We start from the raw sequence: 20,672 nt of genomic DNA on the forward strand, positions 1-20,672 counted from the left end.
AAAGCTCAAACTGATGCGTCTATAAGTGACGAGCTGAGATAGGTTGCAAACGGCTGTGCCATTAGGGTCAAGTCATTTACCAGTTATGACGTGAATGGATATTGTTTTCACATAGCAAGCTACGAGCAGAGTCGGCCCAATCGAAAAACCACAAACAGCGGAGTTATTACACCCGGCACTGATGGACTCGACTATTATGGAAGAATTGAAGAAATCTACGAACTATCATTCTATGGTTCTAAACCTCTTACTCCTGTCATATTCAAATGCCACTGGTTTCATCCTAGAGTAACGAGACGGACCCCTAAGCTTGGGCTAGTCAAAATTCAACAGGATTCCATCTATCCAGGAAAAGATGTCTACATTGTGGCTCAACAGGCCGTCCAGGTTTATTATATGTCATACGTGTGCAAAGACGCCGAGCATCTTAAGGGTTGGTCTATTGTGCACAAGGTATCGCCACACGGTAAACTACCTGTCCCAAACAATGAAGATTACAACTTCAACCCAAACACATATGATGGAGAGTTCTATCAAGAAGAGGGACTACAAGGGAGGTTTGACATAGACTTAACTGAAGAGATAGGAATGGAAGTAGACAATGAAAGGGATGATGACGAGGACGCTGGAGACGAGGTGCGAAATCTGAAGGACATACAAATGCTTGAGCGATTATGTTTAGGCAATGACAATGAAGACAACATTCCTCCTTCGGATAGTGTTGATGAGTTGGACAATGTTGATAGTGATGACGAGACCTATGATCCAGCTAATCTCAATCATGAAGATTATTTCTAATACATGTAATACTATATTTTTTGTAATTATGTTTTGTTCATTTTTGCACCTATTTCTAATTATGTCTTGTTTTTCTTTTTTGTTGCAGGTGATTGAACAAAGATGGCAGGCGACCGTCATAGGTTCGTGAACTCGATTTACCAAAGACCATGCCGGCTGTAGGAGGAGGGGGCGATGGAGGGATTGGACAGGAGGAGGAGGAGGAGGACCGCTGGATGCATGAGGGGGCCGTCTCCTCCCACGCCGTGTGAGGAGGAGCCGAAGGAGGAGGTGGCGCCCGTGGATGAGTCGGACGATGAGCTAGTTCGGCAGATGGACGAGGAGGAGGGGATGCACGAGGACGACGAGTTGGAGGCGGTAGGCACGGGTTCTGCTTCCTCCGACTCCTCTTCGAGTGTCTACTTGCGAGGTCCCACGAGCCTCCCACATGTTCCGCTTCCTCACCAACGCCCAGTGATTCGCCCCGAAGGGCAAAAGTAAGTAACTTTATATGTTATCACTACTACTTCATATGATATTGTTGAGACTTGTGGTCATAGACAGTATGGAGGGGGTAGAGGCCTCCGCCTGCCAAGCGCTGCCCTCAGGCGGAGGCTCGGGAAACAGGCACGACAAGTGGGCGTGTAGGGAAATGGCACATAAAACCAGGGTTTCATTCATTCATCTTCCCACCTCCTGTGCTGTTACAAGTGTTCCCAATTTATAGGGCTCAACTACCACTTTTACAGAGTTTACAATAGTACCCTTCAACTGCTACAGTACATTCTCAAAATATTCCACTACTCGCCTTTTCTCTCGGGGGTAATCTTGTCATGCCGCCCTCAGGTACTGGGCCTGCGCGATCAGCTGGCCCATCAGGCCTTAGGATTCGGTGGTGGGCCTTTGGACCTCCGTCGTCGGTCTCCGCCCCATGAGGCTTCAGGATTCGGCGACGGGCCTTTAGGCCTCCGCCATCGGTCTCCGACCCTGGGACGCCAAGGCCGTAGACCCCCGATGCCCAGTATTGCCGTCCTCCTGCTTGGGTCTCTGGCCCTACGAACGGAGGCCAAACCGGCGCGCCCGCGCCGTCCACGAGCGCCTTCCTCTGGTTACCTGCACACATACGTAGGTAACGTTGGCACTTGATTATACTTGCAGTGGGGCGGCCTCCGCCCCTCCGCCCGGAGACGCCTACGAGCTAACCGGATGGAGGCTGCGCTAGGGTCACCGGCAGCGTCCTGCAAGCAGTCTGAGAAACCGTCATCTTTCTGGGTCTGGAGGCGTGGTAGCTAGGCCTTTGCTTAGGTAGTTGGTCGGAGACGTCTTTGCGAACCGCTGGCCGTGTAGGTCTCCGCCACTCTCGGAGGTCGTGTTACAACAGATATGATGAAAAAAACTAATAATTTTTCTTAATCACTTGTGCAGAAACTGGGTGGTTGTGTCGGGTGGTAACGCATGGCTAGTCAATGACATCCTGGGTCTTCTGTGCAGGCAACACTTCCCCGGCATAGTCACGTACGCATCGAAGATGGAGCTGGCCTACTCGTTTGACCACTACACCATCGCCACCAATGTGGAGTACCCCAACAAGGCGGCGTGGGTGAAGGCAGAGCTTTGGGTAAGTCTCCCTCGCACAACATTGCTCAATACGTCGCATTCATTGGACTTTTCTTGAAATAATGAATGGATACATCGCTTTTGTATGTAGACTTATTACAGATGCGAGGAGGGATTTGAGGCCAGGGCGGAGCAGGTGACTACCAAAGCCTGTAGAAAACTCATCACCGACATGCATCACGAGGCACGCATCCAGACCATCGTAACCTACTATGGGTCGAAGCTTGGAGAGAGGAAAACCAAGAAAGACGCAAGAGAGATGCAGCTGACTCGGGAGCAGTACCTTGAGGTAAATGAAGAACATCAATATTGATTCGTTTTGAGATTAAGTTGGTTTAATTTGATCTTCTTATATGTCCAATACTTGATGACGTGTAGATGATTCCCTGGTGGTGCCAAGCGTATCCCGAGTGCTGGGCGATGGTGGTGGAGAGGTGGTTCACGGAGGAGTACCTCAAGATGCACAGGGATGCCCAGGACCGTTGTTTGTAGATGCAAGGTCCAGCACACCATCAAGACAGCCGCGGCCTCGCTGAATACAAACAAGCATAGGTATGCGAATTCATTTATCTATTATGACGCTCAGTTCTGCCTGATTTGTAATCATCGTGCTGTCTTTCTCGCAGGTGGTGTCACATAGTGGTCAGGCTTGCTCGGACTTCCAGGCATGGTGTATGGCCCACAAGGGTAAGGCGACGTCCGATGTCTCCTTCAACCTGGAGGAACCGCCCAAGACATACACGAACCCAAGCGTCCACTCCCGCATCAGTGAGTACACTAAGGTGGCGAGGTCGCTCCATGGGTCAGACCATGATCCGAGCACCTAGGACTTCGATGTAGAGGTCATCATGAGGGCGGGGCAAGGCAAGAAGCATGGGCGGTTCTGGCTTGGCGACGACGTCATCGACACGGCCTCTACTCCCTCTCTCTCCTAGATCCGAGCACGGAGCACGAGCGAGAGCCCGGCCATTCGCACATGGCCGACCGCTGCACAGCACCGAGTTGAGGCACTCAATGTTATTCCTGTTTTACTCATCATACATTGATCTTTACACACCTTAATTAGCTTTGCATTACTGAAACATTGGAGTGAAATATTGCAGGCCCGTCTGGAACAAGAAATGGGCAACGTCAGGAGCTGGCGGCCCAGCTGGACGCCGAGCGGACTGAGCGGCAGGCCTAGGCGCAAAGGCTAATGGACATTACGGAGTTCCTACAAGGGCTTGTGAAACGTGTGGGCTTCTCTCTACCAGCTGGGCTGTTGGTTCCACCTCCGCCTCCGCGTCCTGCAGCTGCAGCTACTCCTGTGAGTATGAAAGTTTTTTACTTTCGCTTGTGTTTTGCTTGTATGGCCTCTACCTTCCTGGATTAGCTATCTAAATAATCTTGTCTCAGATGCAATCTTTACTCCTTTGTGCAGTCTCCATCTGACGGTGGTTCGAATAATCCACCTCATGCACCTCCGAATGATGCAGCTGGGCCTTCACCACAGTCGTAGTGCCCGAGATGAGTCCATGTTGTATTTTTTTCATTTGTTGTTCACTTGGTGATAGACTTGTGATATACTTGTGATGCACTTGTGGACTTTGATGGACTTTGATGGACTTGTGGATTTATTTGGATGGACTTGAGCACTTATTATTATATATGTGATATATATTGTGATGGATGTGATATGTGCGGATGGATGTGTGGATGGATGAGATATATATGTGATGAATGAGCTATATGATTGTATGAATTTATTTGTCATGATGGAATGTAAAAAAATAAAAAATGGCCGTTTTGGGTCACTTTGCCGAGTGTTGCACTCGGCAAAGGACCCCTTTGCCGAGTGTCATGGTCATAGCACTCGGCAAAGCTGAAAAAATGGGCTGACGGAAAACCATTTTTCCAGCTTGGTCGAGTGCCATGGCACTCGGCAAAGAATTTTTTAAAAAATTCCAACTTTGCCGAGTGCCGGCCAAAGGACACTCGGCAAAGAATTTTTTTTAAAAAAAATTCAAACTTTGCCGAGTGCCGGCAAGAGGGCACTTGGCAAAGAATTTTTTAAAAAAAATTCAAACTTTGCCGAGTGCCGGCCAGAGAGCACTCGGCAAAGAATTAAAAAAAATTCAAACTTTGCCGAGTGCCGGCCCCAGAGGGCACTCGGCAAAGAATTTTTTTAAAAAAAATCGAAACTTTGCCGAGTGATGGCAAGAGGGCACTCGGCAAAGAATTAAAAAAATTAAACTTTGCCGAGCGCCGGCCAGTGGGCACTCGGCAAAGAATTTTTAAAAAAAATAAAAAAATCTTTGCCGAGTGCCTGCAGCATTGACACTCGACAAAGAAATTTTTTAAAAAAAATAAAAAAAATCTTTGCCGAGTGCCTACAGGGTTGGCACTCGGCAAAGCCATCGTCAACGGGGCCGGCGCCGTGACGGTCGCTTTTCTTTGTCGAGTGCCCGATAAAAGACACTCGGCAAAGAGGGCTTTGCCGATCAATTTTTTACCGTGTGTTCTTTGCCGAGTGCCTCACCTGAATCCAATTGTGTTTGTAGGTTGTGCGAATCTTTTTTTTGAAACAATGGCAGGAGCTCTGCCTTTCAATTAAGACGAATGAAGTTTATATACAAGCAAAGGTAGCCAAGCGTGGCACCAAACACTACGAAAGGTTAGCCCACCCACGCAACGCAGTAGAGTACACCACTACCATAAGTCATCATTGCCAAGCATGGTTGCAAAGCAGCCAGCAGCTCCGACTTCCCATGGCAAAACACTGACGACCCATCCTAAGATATCATACCAACGGGCCCGAAGCAGGAGGCTGCAACAGCTCATCGTTGCCGAGCTCAACGACTACGCGAAGAGCAGCTCCGACTTCCTGCCTTGATCCCACGCCCCGCCCACGGCGATTGCCGAGCCTCTAAAGCTGAAACCCAGCCATCGGAGAAGGAGAGTTCGACCCGAGTCATCGTTGCCGAGCTACATCACCTGATGCAGCAGCTCCGACTTCACAATGCAGAACTCGCTGTCTCGCGTCAACCGGACGCTGAGAGGCAGAGGACATCCGCTGAAGGAGACATCACGGCCGAGACGAATTTCCACAGCGACGCCTTCAGGAAGGGTACGACGTCGATAGCGCCGCCGTCGCTTATCTAGGAATGGAATGGGTTTCCACCCGTGGAAGACATGGCTGGGGGCACAAGAACATGCCGCCCCCAACAAGGAAAACAGCGCCCACAGGTGTCACCATCGCCAAGGCTTTCGCCCAAGGTGCCCCTAGCACAAACGTCGAGCCAAGATGCCAGAATGTAGCCTGTCGCCACCGTCGTCGTCACTGCCATCCCGCAGAAGCCCCTCCATAGGGGCATTGACGCGCCGGCTGCTCACAGCAGCCGCACAGCTGCGTCGGCAGCCATCCCCTCCGACCGGGCAACATGCAGAGCTGGACTTACCCTGCCACGCACATCACCCCGCTGCACGCCGAAGCCGTCGCCAGCTATCGTCGCCGGCTCAAGCACCCGCCGTCGACGCTGCCGACCTCCGCCAGCCACCTCGGGCACCGCCCCCTACCCTGGGGGCACCGGATCTGGCCGTCAGGGCGCCAGACCCAATGACCCCAGCTGGCGCCGCCGCCTCCACGCCATGGTCGAGGAGGAAAGGGGGAAGCGGGAGGAAGAAGGAGCCCTCGCCACCGCCCGGCACCTGCACGGGCACTGGCCAGCACCGCCGCAGCCGCAGCAGGCGGCCCCGTCGAGCCCCACACGGCTCGCGCGAGGGCACGCCCCGCCGCCCCGCTACTGCGCACGCCGCCACCAAGCGCGAGGAAGGGAAGGGACCTGGCCCTAGGCGACGCAGCCGCCACCGCGCGCGCCCCTGGACGTAACGCCCCGCACCGCAGGCGCCGTACCCGCGGATCCGCGGTGTCTTGGACACGAGCCGCCGCCGCCGCCACCGCCACCCAGCGCCTGCCCAGGCGCGGCCCGCTGGAGATCCGCGCGAATCCGGTCGTTGGACCGCCGGATCCGGACGCCGAAGCGAGGAGACTGCCCCAAACAGCCGTTGAAGACGCCGGCGCCACCACCTGCCCCAGCGACCACGCCGTGCCCCAGGACGCCGCACGCGAGCTCGTCCCCCACCGTCGCAGCTTCCACCGTGAAGAAGAGCCTCGCCGCCGCCCTCCCGGCAAGCTGCACGGACATGCCAGCGGCCTGCTCCGGCGACGGTGCGGCTGGAGAGAGGGAGGGAAGGAAGAGAGGCGGCTAGGGTTTGGGTCGCCTCCCGTGTCGCCTGCGTGGGGGCGACGCGGGGGCCTGTCACACAAAGATTATGAAAACGCGCTTGCGAATCTTTTTGATACGCACACGGCAAGGGTTTTCAGGATGACGGTATATCAACTTGATGTAGCTGGAGATTGTCATGAACCAACAAGTATTAGTATTACTCAACGATTGGACACAGCACACAATGGGTTCTGGAAACTTCTACATACAAGGAAATGCATACACATGAAGTATATATAACAAGGAAAAGGAGAAAGGGATAGATCGAGCGTATGCTCGCCTCGAGCTCTTGCTGCCGCCGCTGAGTTTAGATTCCCTGGTCATCCGACACCCTCCGCGTTGATGCTCACTTTCCTTCTGTACAACAAGTTGCTATTAGTTCTATGGGCCAACCTGCCAAAATCAAGCCCAGTGCATACTCCATCACGTGTTGAACGGCCCAGAGGACAACACATGAGCAGGTCCATGACAGTGATATTAAAGTTAACAAAAACTACATTTATGGAAGAAAAATTCTGCCACCGTGCCACAAGCATAGCATTTGGGGTCAATTAACAAGACAGTTTAAGTGGTCGGTCGATAGATTCGCGGTCGGTTACTTGGTTTCTCCATATGCAGGTTAACTGAATAATCTCTCTCTAGCTAGGATAGATCTTGTAATATATTTTTTTTAGGATAATCGGAGGGGAAAAGCACTCCCCACCTACTTGATTGCCTTGGAGCAACAAAAGCTTGTTGCTCAGTTCCATATGACAGAGTACATTGGAGGAGGTGTAGGACAGTTTTTTGTAGGACTTAATTCATAAGGAAACTACATTACACCAGTGGGCAGCTACACCCCGATCAGCAATAGGCAAGCAAAAGTTCCATAGGTTTCACGACGTCTATGCATGCTCCCCGGAGACGATTGTACGAGGGCGCCATATTGTTGAAGACCACATCGTTCCTGTGTTTCCATAACATCCAGCATATCAGTTGAATGCAACTTGCTGAGTGAGCAGTGGGGAATCCGGTCGGTCGAGTGATGTTCCAGAGCGAGGTCATCTGGACGTTTTCAGTCTCAAAGCCCATTCGGTTCCACTGATTTTTGGAGAAGCGGTACCTGAGGATTAAGTGGTCTTCCGTCTCAGAATCAACACCCTGTTCGTTTGGGCTTGTTTGGCTGATAAGCCATGACTGAAAATACTGTTGGCTGATTTGGTGTAAGAGAAAAATACTGTTTGTTGACTGAAAAAATACGACTTATAAGCCAAACAAACCCAAACAAACATGGCGCTAATCCACATATAACGGGGCATGTATCACCATCAAGGATATGTAGCAGGAGCAACTATATGTAGCTAAAGATGAGCTGATCCTAGACTAGCTAGTTGTCGATGAGAGGAGAAGAATATAACGAGAAAAACGTGGAGGGACCATTAATAATTCACTATAATTGTCAAGTTTCTGTCGGTGTCTGCTGCGCGTACTGAAGCTGCTGACTGCCTGACTAGCTATTTGGTTGCCGGGGAGGAGAAACCATGGATGCATGTGTGTGTAGCGTTGCTATCTTTTTCTTTTCTTGTTTTCTACTGGCTGCAGGGGCCACCTCGTGTGCCTCGTGCGTATATAATGGATGCATTATTGGTGAGCAGCTACGATTTCTTGGCACCATCAACAACATTATCTTTTTCTTTTCTGTTTAATTATATCTGCCTAGCTTTAGACCAATAATCCTGATGAAGAACACACACACGGACACATCTGCCCCTGTTGGTTGCAGCAGCTCTATAAATACCTCACCGGTGCATACTCGCTTAACCAGTAGCTGAGTAGCAGAAGAAGCGCAATAACAAGCCACGCTTGCCCGTGAGTTAGCCTTTCTATACCTTACGCTTTTGGCCTTTTGCAATACTAATATAGTGGCTACCAGTAGTTTGCTAATTTCCTTTTAATTCACAGGGCAGAGCATCATTATATATATTATATTATCGTCATCAATTGATTTGCAGTTTCAATTCGCGACCGACAACCGATGAGCTCCACGGCGACGGCGGCACCGGAGTGCGGCGGCCCCAAGACGTCGTGGCCGGAGGTGGTCGGGCTCAGCGTGGAGGAAGCCAAGAAGGTGATCCTCAAGGACAAGCCCGATGCCGACATCGTCGTGCTGCCCACCGGCTCGCCTGTGACCATGGATTACCGCCCCAACCGCGTCCGCATCTTCGTCGACACCGTCGCCCAGACGCCCCATGTCGGCTGATAAGCTCGCTGCTGCTGCTGCTGCATGCACAGCTTCCTTCGCTCCTCGCTCCAGAACTTGAATAAAATATGTATGCGTGTCTGTGCATCTGCCGAATAATGGATGTATTCGTGTTTTTCTTTCCTACTATATACATTATCACTAAATCAAATAGTGTCATCGTTCTTGCATACATAAATAAATGTATCAGAATGTCGTTCATCCTTGCACGAATGAATATATGAACGTTAAATCCAACCGTCGTCCGAGTGATTTCTGGGCGTCCAACACTCGATTTTTTGAGCCGTCCGATCCCTCTGTCATTTAATCTGCCGCATCTGTTTCTTTCTTGTCTTTCATCTCTGGCGTAGCAGTGAACGTACAACAGCAGTATGAGCCTTTCACGGGTACCGAGGCATGCAGCTACGTTTCGTGTGCAGCAGACCAAGTAGCTGGCTCTAGACCGTAAGCAAATCAAACATACAGCACAGCATGCGACTCCTGGCCCCGGCCACTCCGCCCCCGCGTTGCATACAAATATAGCAGTCGTTAGCTCCTACCATGTTCGTGTGTATGCATGCAGTTTTATTTCTATAGTATGAGCAGACTACGTCTTAATGAATCATATTTTACTACTTCTATTTATGTGTAAGTTCTATATTTAATTAGTTTAAATTTATTATTCATAAATGAGAATGGTCAGAATTACCCGAACAGTTATCTGATCATTTCTTGGCCTTTTTTTTGTTTTCTGTATGTTTGATTTGCTTCTCCTTTGAAATAATCTGGTTATTTTTCTGTATTTTTTATTTGTTGTTTGTATGTTTTATTTGCTTTTTTTATTTCTTCCAATTTGCACTTCATAGTAATTATCTGGTAATTTTTTTTTTGCTATTTTATAATTTAATTTTTGCATTTACTTGATATATTTTATTTGTAATCTTTAGATCTGGATAGAGTGGTTATAGAAATCGAGTGTTTGGATGGGATCCGACACTCGATTAGTGTTGTTCGTTGGAATCTCGTGTTTTAGGGAGACATGACACTCGGGTGACAGACGTCGTTGGAACTATTGGATCAAAACGGATCGGATACGAACGGATATCATTGATATTACATTTATTTTCATATTTCTGTCTGGATTCGAATTCGAATACGGATAGTGTCAACCATGTCGGATATGATACGATTGGATATCGACATCATAAATATATGATTTGAATATTCGGATACGGATATAATATCGGGTGTTGAATATCCAGACTCGGATACGGATAGATTTAAGTGCCTCTAAACAAATTCAGCCTCGAATACTGTCGCGAAATATCCGTAATACGAACACCCGAACGTCTAGTGGGTTATGGGACTGCTCACTGAGTGTCAATAACAGTACGTGCCAGCTACGCGTACTGAAGCTGCTGACTATCTGGCTGCAAGCAATAATATCACTTGTTGGCTGCAAGCGAGATGTTTCTGCAGCGTTGCTATCTTTCCTTTTCTTGTTTTTTTTTTCTGGCTGGTGGGGCCAATGCAGGGCTCACCTCCTCGTGTGCCTCGTGCGTAGATGCATTGTTGAGCGCTGTGGAGCAGCTACGATTTTTGGTACCATCCATCAACATTTTTTTTTTCTTATTTGTTTGTGCTTAGCGAGCTAGCCAAAGGCTAATAATCCTGATGAACACACACACATACTGCCTGCAGCTAGCAGCTCTTTATAAATACCTCACCGGTGCCATACTCGCTTAATAACCAGCAGCAGTACAAGAAAGCACGATAACAACCAACAATTGCTCGTGAGTGTGCCTTTCTATACCTTATGTTTTTTTTTTTTTTTTGCAATAATACAGTACTAGTAGTAGTTCGTAAATTTCCTTTCAGATCACACAGGCCTGAGCATCATCATCAGTTGATTTGCAGTTCTCGACCGACGACGACCACCATGAGCTCCACGGCTACGACGGCACCGGGCGGCGCCAAGACGTCGTGGCCGGAGGTGGTGGGGTTCAGCGTGGAGGAAGCCAAGAAGGCGATCCTCAAGGACAAGCCCGACGCCGACATCGTCGTGCTGCCCGTCGGCTCGATTGTGACCGCGGATTATCGCCCCGACCGCGTCCGCATCTTCGTCGACACCGTCGCCCAGACGCCCCACGTCGGCTGATAAGATGCTGGCTGATGCCTAGCTAGCTTCGGTCGTTCTTGCATAAATAATGGCATCGTTCTTGCATCGTTCTTGCATAAATAATGTACGTGTTTCTTTCCTATAAATTATTACTAAATAATGGCATCGTTCTTGCATAAATAAAATGCCGTCCATCCTTGCACGAATGAATAAATGTAAGCGGTTTAGTTGTTTGTTTTCACTTTCTTTCATTATAAAACAGCTGTTCAACATAATTGAATCTTGGTTGACTCGAGAGCTAAAGTGATATAAAATTTAGTCAATAAACTTTAGACCCTTGTTAAATACTTTTGTCTGTGCGTTTCCGAAAAGTTTTGTAGGCTGTGCGAATCTTTTTGATAAGCACAGGGCAAGGGTTTTCAGGATGGTATATCAACTTGATGTAGCTGGTGATTGTCATGAACCAACAAGTATTAGTATTACTCAACGATTGGACACTGAGTAGCACACAATGGGGTCTGGAAGCTTCTAGATACAAGGAAATGCATACGCATGAAGTATATAGAACAAGGAAAAGGAGAAAGGGATAGATCGAGCGTATGCTCGCCTCGAGCTCTTGCTGCCGCCGCTGAGTTTAGGGGTGTTTGGATTCAGCTACTAAAATTTAGGAGGTGTGTCGGGAGAATGTTGTATAGGGTGTTCGGATACTCATAAAAAAACAAATTACATAATCCGTCAGTACTCCACGAGATGAAATTTTTAAGCCTAATTAATCTATCATTAGCATATGTTTACTGTAGCTAAACATTGTCAAATCATGGACTAATTAGGCTCAAAAGATTCGTCTCGCAAATTAGTCGTAAACTGTGTAATTAGTTTCGTAATTAGTCTATATTTAATACTCTATGCATATGTCCAAACATCCGATAAGACAACGACTAAAATTTAGGAGCCACAACAAACAGCCCCTTAGATTCCCTGGTCATCCGACACCCTCCGCGTTGATGCTCACTTTCCTTCTGTACAACAAGTTGCTATTAGTTCTATGGGCCAACCGGCCAAATCAGCGCGTGTTCAGTTCTAAAAATAGTTCCAAAAAAGTGCTACAGTATCCGTCACATCAAATCTTACGATACGTGCATGGAACGGTAAATGTAGACGAAAAAAAAATAATTGCATAGTTTTGTTGGAAATCATGAGACGAACGTTTTGAGCCTAATTAGTCTATAGTTGAATACTATTTGCCAAATAAAAACGAAAGTGCTACAGTACCCAAATTACAACTTTTCCTCCAACTAAACACAGCCTCAATCCCAGTGCATACTCCATCACGTGTTGAACGGCCCAGAGGACAACCCATGAGCAGGTCCATGACAGTGATATTGAAAGTTAACAAAAACTACATTTATGGAAGAAAAATTCCGCCACCGTGCCACAAGCATAGCATTTGGGGTCAATTAACAAGACAGTTTAAGTGGTCGGTCGATAGATTCGCGGTCGGTTACTTGGTTTCTCCATATGCAGGTTAACTGAATAATCTCTCTCTAGCTAGGATAGATCTTGTAATAATTTTTTTTAGGATAATCGGAGGGGAGAAGCACTCCCCACCTACTTGATTGCATTGGAGCAACAAAAGCTTGTTGCTCAGTTATATATGACAGAGTACATTGGAGGACGGTAGGACAGTTTTTTGTAGGACTTAATTCATAAGGAAACTACATTACACCAGTGGGCAGCTACACCCCGATCAGCAATAGGCAAGCAAAACATCCATAGGTTTCACGGCGTCTTTGCATGCTCCCCGGAGACGATTGTACGAGGGCGCCATATTGTTGAAGATCACATCGTTCCTGTGTTTCGATAACATCCGGCATATCAGGTGAATGAAACTTGCTGAGTGAGCGGTGGGGATGGAATCCTGTCGGCCGAGTGATGTCCGAGAGGCGAGGCCACCTGGACGTTTTCAGTCTCAAAGCCCATCCGGTTCTACTGATTTTTGGAGAAGCGGCATCTGAGGATTAAGTGGTCTTCCGTCTCAGAATCTAATCCACAGATAATGGGGCATGTATCACCATCAAGGATATGTAGCAGGAGCAACTATATGTAGCTAAAGATGAGCTGATCCTAGACTAGCTAGTTGTCGACGAGAGGAGAAGAATATAACGAGAAAAACGTGGAGGGACCATTAATAATTCACTATAATTGTCAAGTTTCTGTCGGTGTCTGCTGCTCGTACTGAAGCTGCTGACTGCCTGACTAGCTATTTGGTTGCCGGGGAGGAGAAACCATGGATGCATGTTTGTGTAGCGTTGCTATCTTTTTCTTTTCTTGTTTTCTACTGGCTGCAGGGGCCACCTCGTGTGCCTCGTGCGTATATAATGGATGCATTATTGGTGAGCAGCTACGATTTCTTGGCACCATCAACAACATTATCTTTTTCTTTCCTGTTTAATTATATCTGCCAAGCTTTAGACCAATAATCCTGATGAAGAACACACACACGTACACATCTGCCCCTGTTGGTTGCAGCAGCTCTATAAATACCTCACCGGTGCATACTCGCTTAACCAGTAGCTGAGTAGCAGAAGAAGCGCAATAAGTAAGCCACGCTTGCCCGTGAGTTAGCCTTTCTATACCTTACGCTTTTGGCCTTTTGCAATACTAATATAGTGGCTACCAGTAGTTTGCTAATTTCCTTTTAATTCACAGGGCAGAGCATCATTATATATATTATATTATCGTCATCAATTTCAATTCGCGACCGACAACCGATGAGCTCCACGGCGACGGCGGCACCGGAGTGCGGCGGCCCCAAGACGTCGTGGCCGGAGGTGGTCGGGCTCAGCGTGGAGGAAGCCAAGAAGGTGATCCTCAAGGACAAGCCCGATGCCGACATCGTCGTGCTGCCCACCGGCTCGCCTGTGACCATGGATTACCGCCCCAACCGCGTCCGCATCTTCGTCGACACCGTCGCCCAGACGCCCCATGTCGGCTGATAAGCTCGCTGCTGCTGCTGCTGCATGCCCAGCCCAGCTTCCTTCGCTCCTCGCTCCAGAACTTGAATAATGGATGTCTGTGCATCTGCCGAATAATGGATGTATACGTGTTTTTCTTCCCTACTATATACATTATCACTAAATAGTGTCATCGTTCTTGCATACATAAATAAATGTATCAGAATGTCGTTCATCCTTGCACGAATGAATATATGAACGCTAAATCCAACCGTCGTCCGAGTCCAACACTCGATTTTTTGAGCCGTCCGATCCCTCTGTCATTTAATCTGCCGCATCTGTTTCTTTCTTGTTTTTCATCTCTGGCCTAGCAGTGAACGTACAACAGCAGTATGAGCCTTTCACGGGTACCGAGGCATGCAGCTACGCTTCTTCTAGGGACTCAGCGGACCCTCTTCCCATATGTTTCGTGTGCAGCAGACCAAGTAGCATGTTCTGATACAGCATGCGACTGCTGGCCCCGCGTTGCATACAAATATAGCACTCGTTAGCCCCTATCATGTTCGTGTGTATACGTGCAGTTTTATTTCTATAGTACGAGCAGATTACGCTTTAATGAATCATATTTTACTACTTCTATTTACGTGTAAGTTCTATGTTTAATTAGTGTAAATTGATTATTCGTTAATGAGAATGATTAGAATTACCCGAACAGTTATCTGATTATTTTTTAGCTTTTTTTTTTGTTTTTTGTATGTTTGATTTGGTTCTCCTTTGAAATCTTCCAATTCGGCTTCTATAGAAATAATCTGGTTAATTTTCTGTATTTTTTATTTGTTGTTTGTATGTTTTATTTGTTTTTTTTAATTTCTTCCGATTTGCACTTCATCGTAACTATCGTAACACCCGACGGTCCAGTAGAAAGACCTATATGAAAGAGGGATCAGTTGTTTGTTTTGAATTTCTTTCATTAAAAGCAGCGGGAGATTTCCATCTAGAGTTCAAATGATACTGTAAAAATCATGCTCTAATCTTGATTCTGTCGACTCATTTTTATGTTTATTTTTCTCTATTTATTATAATTAGTCGATATTGATCAACCAAACTAAATAAAAGATTAAGTGACACGGACTACTGTCGCTAGTATATACTCTCGTTATCTATTATCCTTTTGTTTTTGTATATAAATCTTTTTTCGTACTTTTGCTGGTGTTTGTGGAGTTACATATATGAGTCATGTCATCCACATTTTGACAGCAGCTCTCCATACTTTCTACACTTACATAGTCATAGATAGAATCAAGTGATACACTTATGTTCATACTAAAGGGTTTGTTTAGTATAGTTTAATTATAAACTGTTTATAGCAAATATAAGCTGAAACTAGAAGCCAAACGACACATCTTTTGTAGCTTTTTTTTTTTGCCACGCTTCCCTCATCATAGGACCTATTTCTACTAAAAACATAGAAATTGGGTCATACTAGCTTACTATTTTGGTTGTGCTTTTTCTCCATTCGTGTAGCTTATCAAGAAAACGTTTATCAGCATAGTTATACCAAATTGGATCAAGTATCACGTGGTTACAACATTACATGACACTTGTGTTGCTAAACTTTTTCATAGTTTGGGTCATTGATGTAGGCTAATTATAATAGAGACTTCATATAAATCCAAAAAAATATCTATATAAGCATTTTATATAAATCCAAAAAAATATGAGCACCCATATGATATAGGTGAGCATGTTCCACCATAAGGAACCAGTAGCGTGAAGTAATTACTTATTGTGTCAATTTTTTATTACTTCTTTTTTTGGTTTGAGAGCAATTGAATAGTCAAAACATATAGTTATTTAAGCCAGTCTCGGTGGAGAGATTCATTTCGTTGTTTCCAAGACTGACATGTCATATAGAATGAAATGAAACTTGGATGAAATTTTCACTCTCAATGGAAAGTTTCATTCTATAGTTTCATATACATTTAATTCTATGACTCATAGAAAGTTGGTAACTGTGCCAAGAGAGTTTCATCCCCATGAAACCCAATTCTTCTCTCTCTTCATTAAAACGTTGCTATGTCATCAAAAGTGTATATGTGGCAAGCTATTAAATGCAAATGAAACTCTAGTGAAACTCTCACTGTGACTGGCCTTATAACTAGTTTAACTTGGCAAGTTTCAATGGCATCAAACTTTTCTGATGTCTCAAATAGCCAAAACTTTGCCAGAAAATGTATAGCTCCAAACTTTGAACACAATCGATCGTCTATGGAAGAAAAGGATAAACAACAAAGAATTATTGAAGCTACATATATACAGTGACCCCTATATATTGTTATTATTATCTGCCGCGCGCGATATCCATAGAGATATATTTGTTGTTTAGATCGGTTGGATTATTATTATTATCCTGTTTGCATGTCCAACACGTTAGCTAATAAGAAGCCAACAGCTGTGCAGCATCCGGTGTGGTGTCCTTATATTACCTTATTGGATCATCCAAGACATGATATCATTAAAATTAATATACATTTATTTTTTAAACACAATCATAACCATAAAGGCACACACCATATATATATTATCTTTATGAACATTTTCGAGAGTCCAGGGTCAGTTGGGTACAATTCTGTTTTACATGTATAAAAATAAATAACTCCTCATGGTACATACAAATGTGAAATGTCCATAATATCGTTTTTTTTTTTTTTTTTTTTTTGCCTCCGTCTTCCTCCTATGCACACCGGTGCCTACGCCCCGGGGCTGCACATGTACACTCGTCCTGCCTGCAGCTAGCAGCTCTCTATAAATACCTCACCGATGCATAGCTCTCTTAACCAGCAGCAGTACAAGAATCAGCATAACAAGCCATATATATATCGTCTTTACCACACCGTGAGTGTGCTATCTATACCTTACGATTTTTGCAATAATATAGTAGTAGTAGTAGTTTTAGTTTGTTTCCATTGAATTCGCAGGCCACAGCATCATCAGCTGATCTAGCTATTCGCAGTTCGCGACCGGAGACGACCATGAGCTCCACGGCGGCGGCACCGGAGTGCGGCGGCGCCAAGACGTCGTGGCCGGAGTTGGTGGGGCTCAGCGTGGAGGAAGCCAAGAAGGCGATCCTCAAGGACAAGCCCGACGCGGACATCGTCGTGCTGCCCGTCGGCTCGATTGTGACCGCGGATTATCGCCCCGACCGCGTCCGCATCTTCGTCGACACCGTCGCCGAGGCGCCCCATGTCGGATGATAAACTAGCCGCTGATGCCAAGCTTCCTTCCGTGCTCCGGAACTTGAACAAAATATGATATGATGAATAACGTGGACATGCCATGTATGCATGTCAGTGCATCTACCGAATAATGGGTGTGTGTACGTGTGTTTCTTCCCTAGTATAAACTATCTCGTTCTTGCATTAATAAATGTATCAAAATGTCATCCATGCTTGCAAGAATGAATATATGAATTCGCAAAAAAAAAGGAATGAATATATGAAACGGGACCAGTTGTTTTGTATTGACAGAAAAAAGTGTCTTGACACTAGTAATAAGAGACTCCACCATGCAGTTTCCAGCATCAAAATGGTCAAGAAAGATATTTGATGACAAGGGTAGAAAAGACATTTTTTCTACCTCCTCTCTCTTGAATATGAGAAATGAACAAAATGTGCGGTGCGTTAAGGCAAATTAAAGATACACGTTTTCCTAATAATATTAGGCAAATTCTGGAGTTGAGGATATCCAGCAGCATGTACCACGTTTCACCGATATCCTATAGTAAAATTTTCTTAAAAACAAACATTTTTAAATGTTGAGGAGTTAAATATTCGGTTTTATAAATAAAAGGAGAAATCGGGCCATCAGAAATTAAAATTGATGTGGTAAAAAGAACCGTTAGCTCTGGGTAGGAGAAGTGTTGGTGTGAAAAGTGACCAACAAGTAAATATTTGTAGTTTTACCGTACGTTGTGATAGGATATGACCTAGCACTTAATGACACAGGATTTATACTGGTTCAGGCAACGTGCCCTACGTCCAGTTTCGGTCGGTCGGTGACTTTATTCCTGAGCCCAGGTGCTCGAAGTTTACTGTGGGGTTACAAACGAGTAGGAATAAGAAAATGATGTTAAAGGCCCGGTTGGACTCTGGACCGAAGGGCCGAGAGTGACGGGAACTCTAACGTGCGCTAAGGATTAGAGCGTATGCTTTGTGTAGCTTTGGAGTTCTATAACTCTTGAGGTCCGAATAATACGATCTCTTTCTAAGAGAGAGTTTATCCCCTTTTATAGTCGAATGAAATAGGCTCTTAGAGGTTCAGAGTAAGAAAGTGTCGGCACAAAAACATCGACACGCAGCAAACCGAAAAAATCTGTTCGATGGAACAGTAAGTCCGTTTGACTTCGACGCTGGACCAGTCGCCCCTGGTGAACGGGTCGAAAGTACGTGGCCAGTGGGGTGTTGAGGAGGATAGCGGTGGCTGTGAGCGGGGAGATGTCCGCGATGGCCACAGGACCACGACGACGACGACGACGGGGATGGAGAAGGAGAATCGATCAGTCGACGGAAGACAAGACGGATGCCAAAACCACGTCGGCGCACGCACAAGACAAGACGGGTAGTGGGTCCAGGAAGCACGCACACGTATCGACGCAGCAATGGGCGGGATCGATGGTGTGTGGTGGGTCCACACAGGACGCATCGACGTGGCAATGGACCGGGCGGACGTGAGGCCTCGGGAGAACAGGAACGGGAGTTTATATATCTGATGGAACAAACCCAATAATAATTGTACTTGCTCTTACTCTCTCCCTGCTAAAGTAAATGTACATCTTATGTGTCGAGGTGTCACATTTTTTTTAAGTTTAACTAAAGATATAAAAAAATAATATCAATATTTGTATGTCCAAATAAATTTATTATAAAAGTGCACTCTATGCATGCTCAATCTAATAATAATTACTATACATCATAAATATTAATATATTTTTATATAATTGAGTCAAATTTTAAAATATTTGACTCCTCGGAGTCAAGATGTGTGTTTATTTTAGGTCGTGCCCAGTACACAGTACGCACGAAGACACAATAAATATCTTGAGTTTGGATTCGCACTCAAACATCTACTGGGTTTAGACAATTTCAAGTAGATTATCTATTATTTTATCGGTGTTTCTCTTTGAAGAACAATATTAATATTATGCAACACTAATTATATAACACATGTAACTAACACGGGAAAAATAACGTATTCCTCAAATAAATAACAAAAAATAATTTTTTAAATATAATTTAAAACAAAAAAATATATAAGGTTGAAGCTAAATCAAAACAACATTTAAGTTTGATATCATTAGTCATTACCATTTTTTCATACAGATAATTTAAATAGTTTCAAAGCATATATTATTAGTAATATATACTAGAACCGATATCATTAGTCTCATCATGAAAACAACTTTTTATTATTTTCATTGTGTGCATCTTCGAGACGGATAAAGATAGCGGTCGGATATTCTATAATTTTTCAAATACGTATGGAATCGGATAGAGAAAAAGTTAGGGCAAACAAATTTAGATACATCTATTTTAGCTTCTATATCAGGAACAAATGCGAATATAAATATCTGTTTTTAAGTTTTGTCTGATAAGATGGTTAGCTAAACATCCATTTCCAGCGCTAATCGTGCGGAGGACGATTGGCTGCGGCTTTCATTCTCCACCGCTCGTTGTCCACGCAACCTAGACCGTACACGTACTAGAAGAAGCCAAAACCACGTCGGCACACGGGACGGTGGTGGGTCCAGGCAATACTATCGTGGCTCCGTTCATTTGTCTGAAATTTGGCTAAAATTGTCTGAAAAATACTATTTCAGCTAAATTGTTGTGGGAGAAAAACACTGTTCTGACTGGAAAAAAAAAGTCAAACAAACTAAATATGGGGTAAGCCGAACAAAAACCTGTACATTGACGTGATTGGGACAGCGATACTGCTGGGATGGGTGTGAGTGTGAGGCCTCTGGACCAGCACGAATGTCACAACCAATAAAGAGGGTTCGTAAACTAATCTGATTAGATAAGGCTATCTCTAATAACAACACTTAAAATACAAGATCTTTTTGTCTTTTAGGTATCGCTACAGGCAAAAGGTTTAATACTTATTCGACATCTTTTCCAACAACAAGACTCAAATTGAGAATCCTTTCTGCAAATGAGTTTCCAGGAGAGAGGATACCCACATTTGGGTTGTGCCTCTCAGACAACCCAAAATAGGTCTCCCATATAAATACTCTATTGGAGACTGATTTTAGATCTCTTGCTATCTATTTTAGATTGGGTGTCTATATGGGTTCCTTGTTGAAGACAGTCTAAGGACTATACAATTGCATGTTTTTATGTGGCTCTTACTATGAAGACATTTTGACCCTTTTTTTTAAGATATATTACTTTTATTATGTATCTAGTCTAGATATAATGTATATCTAGCTAAGTGCGTAGCAAAAACAATATAATATTATATCTAGAAAAGATAAAATATCTTATAGTTTGAAATAAAGGAGTACTGTATAATCAGATAGCGCTCTATTCATCACTAACGTTGTCCCTCTCCGATCCTTAGGGTCTGTTTCGGTTCTCTCCTCTAAACTATAGAGCTCCAAAAACTTTAGAGCACTTTAGCTCATATTTAAGGTCTAAAGCTCTAATGTGAGGTGGGCTATAATT

The 20,672-nt window shown here is 45.1% G+C and overlaps 3 protein-coding genes across 5 annotated transcripts; all 3 read left to right on the forward strand.

Moving 5' to 3' along the window:
* The first annotated feature begins 8,419 nt into the window (after positions 1–8,419).
* Positions 8,420–9,135, forward strand: LOC136513662 (subtilisin-chymotrypsin inhibitor-2B-like). Of its 2 annotated transcripts, none has more exons than XM_066507625.1 (2): positions 8,420–8,507; positions 8,651–9,133. In XM_066507625.1, the coding sequence occupies exon 2, from the start codon at positions 8,674–8,676 to the stop codon at positions 8,896–8,898; it is 225 nt and encodes a 74-aa protein (XP_066363722.1). In that variant the 5' UTR covers positions 8,420–8,507; positions 8,651–8,673; the 3' UTR covers positions 8,899–9,133. The 2 variants fall into 2 exon arrangements, with proteins under 2 accessions (XP_066363722.1, XP_066363723.1); XM_066507626.1 differs by having other exon boundaries at positions 8,461–8,507; positions 8,601–9,135.
* Positions 9,136–13,556: 4,421 nt separating this feature from the next.
* On the forward strand, positions 13,557–14,210 carry LOC136513780 (subtilisin-chymotrypsin inhibitor-2B-like). 2 transcript variants are annotated; one of them, XM_066507748.1, is made up of 2 exons: positions 13,557–13,612; positions 13,706–14,209. In XM_066507748.1, the coding sequence occupies exon 2, from the start codon at positions 13,768–13,770 to the stop codon at positions 13,990–13,992; it is 225 nt and encodes a 74-aa protein (XP_066363845.1). In that variant the 5' UTR covers positions 13,557–13,612; positions 13,706–13,767; the 3' UTR covers positions 13,993–14,209. The 2 variants fall into 2 exon arrangements, with proteins under 2 accessions (XP_066363845.1, XP_066363846.1); XM_066507749.1 differs by having other exon boundaries at positions 13,562–13,595; positions 13,706–14,210.
* A 2,508-nt stretch (positions 14,211–16,718) lies between these two features.
* On the forward strand, positions 16,719–17,536 carry LOC136513728 (subtilisin-chymotrypsin inhibitor-2B-like). Its single transcript, XM_066507683.1, has 2 exons — positions 16,719–16,845; positions 16,929–17,536. Exons 1-2 carry the CDS (start codon positions 16,771–16,773, stop codon positions 17,202–17,204), a joined length of 351 nt encoding a protein of 116 aa, XP_066363780.1. The 5' UTR covers positions 16,719–16,770; the 3' UTR covers positions 17,205–17,536.
* Positions 17,537–20,672: the final 3,136 nt, after the last annotated feature.

This window comes from Miscanthus floridulus, chromosome 16 (assembly GCF_019320115.1).
Source record: "Miscanthus floridulus cultivar M001 chromosome 16, ASM1932011v1, whole genome shotgun sequence".
In the NCBI taxonomy this organism is placed as follows: Eukaryota; Viridiplantae; Streptophyta; class Magnoliopsida; order Poales; family Poaceae; genus Miscanthus; species Miscanthus floridulus.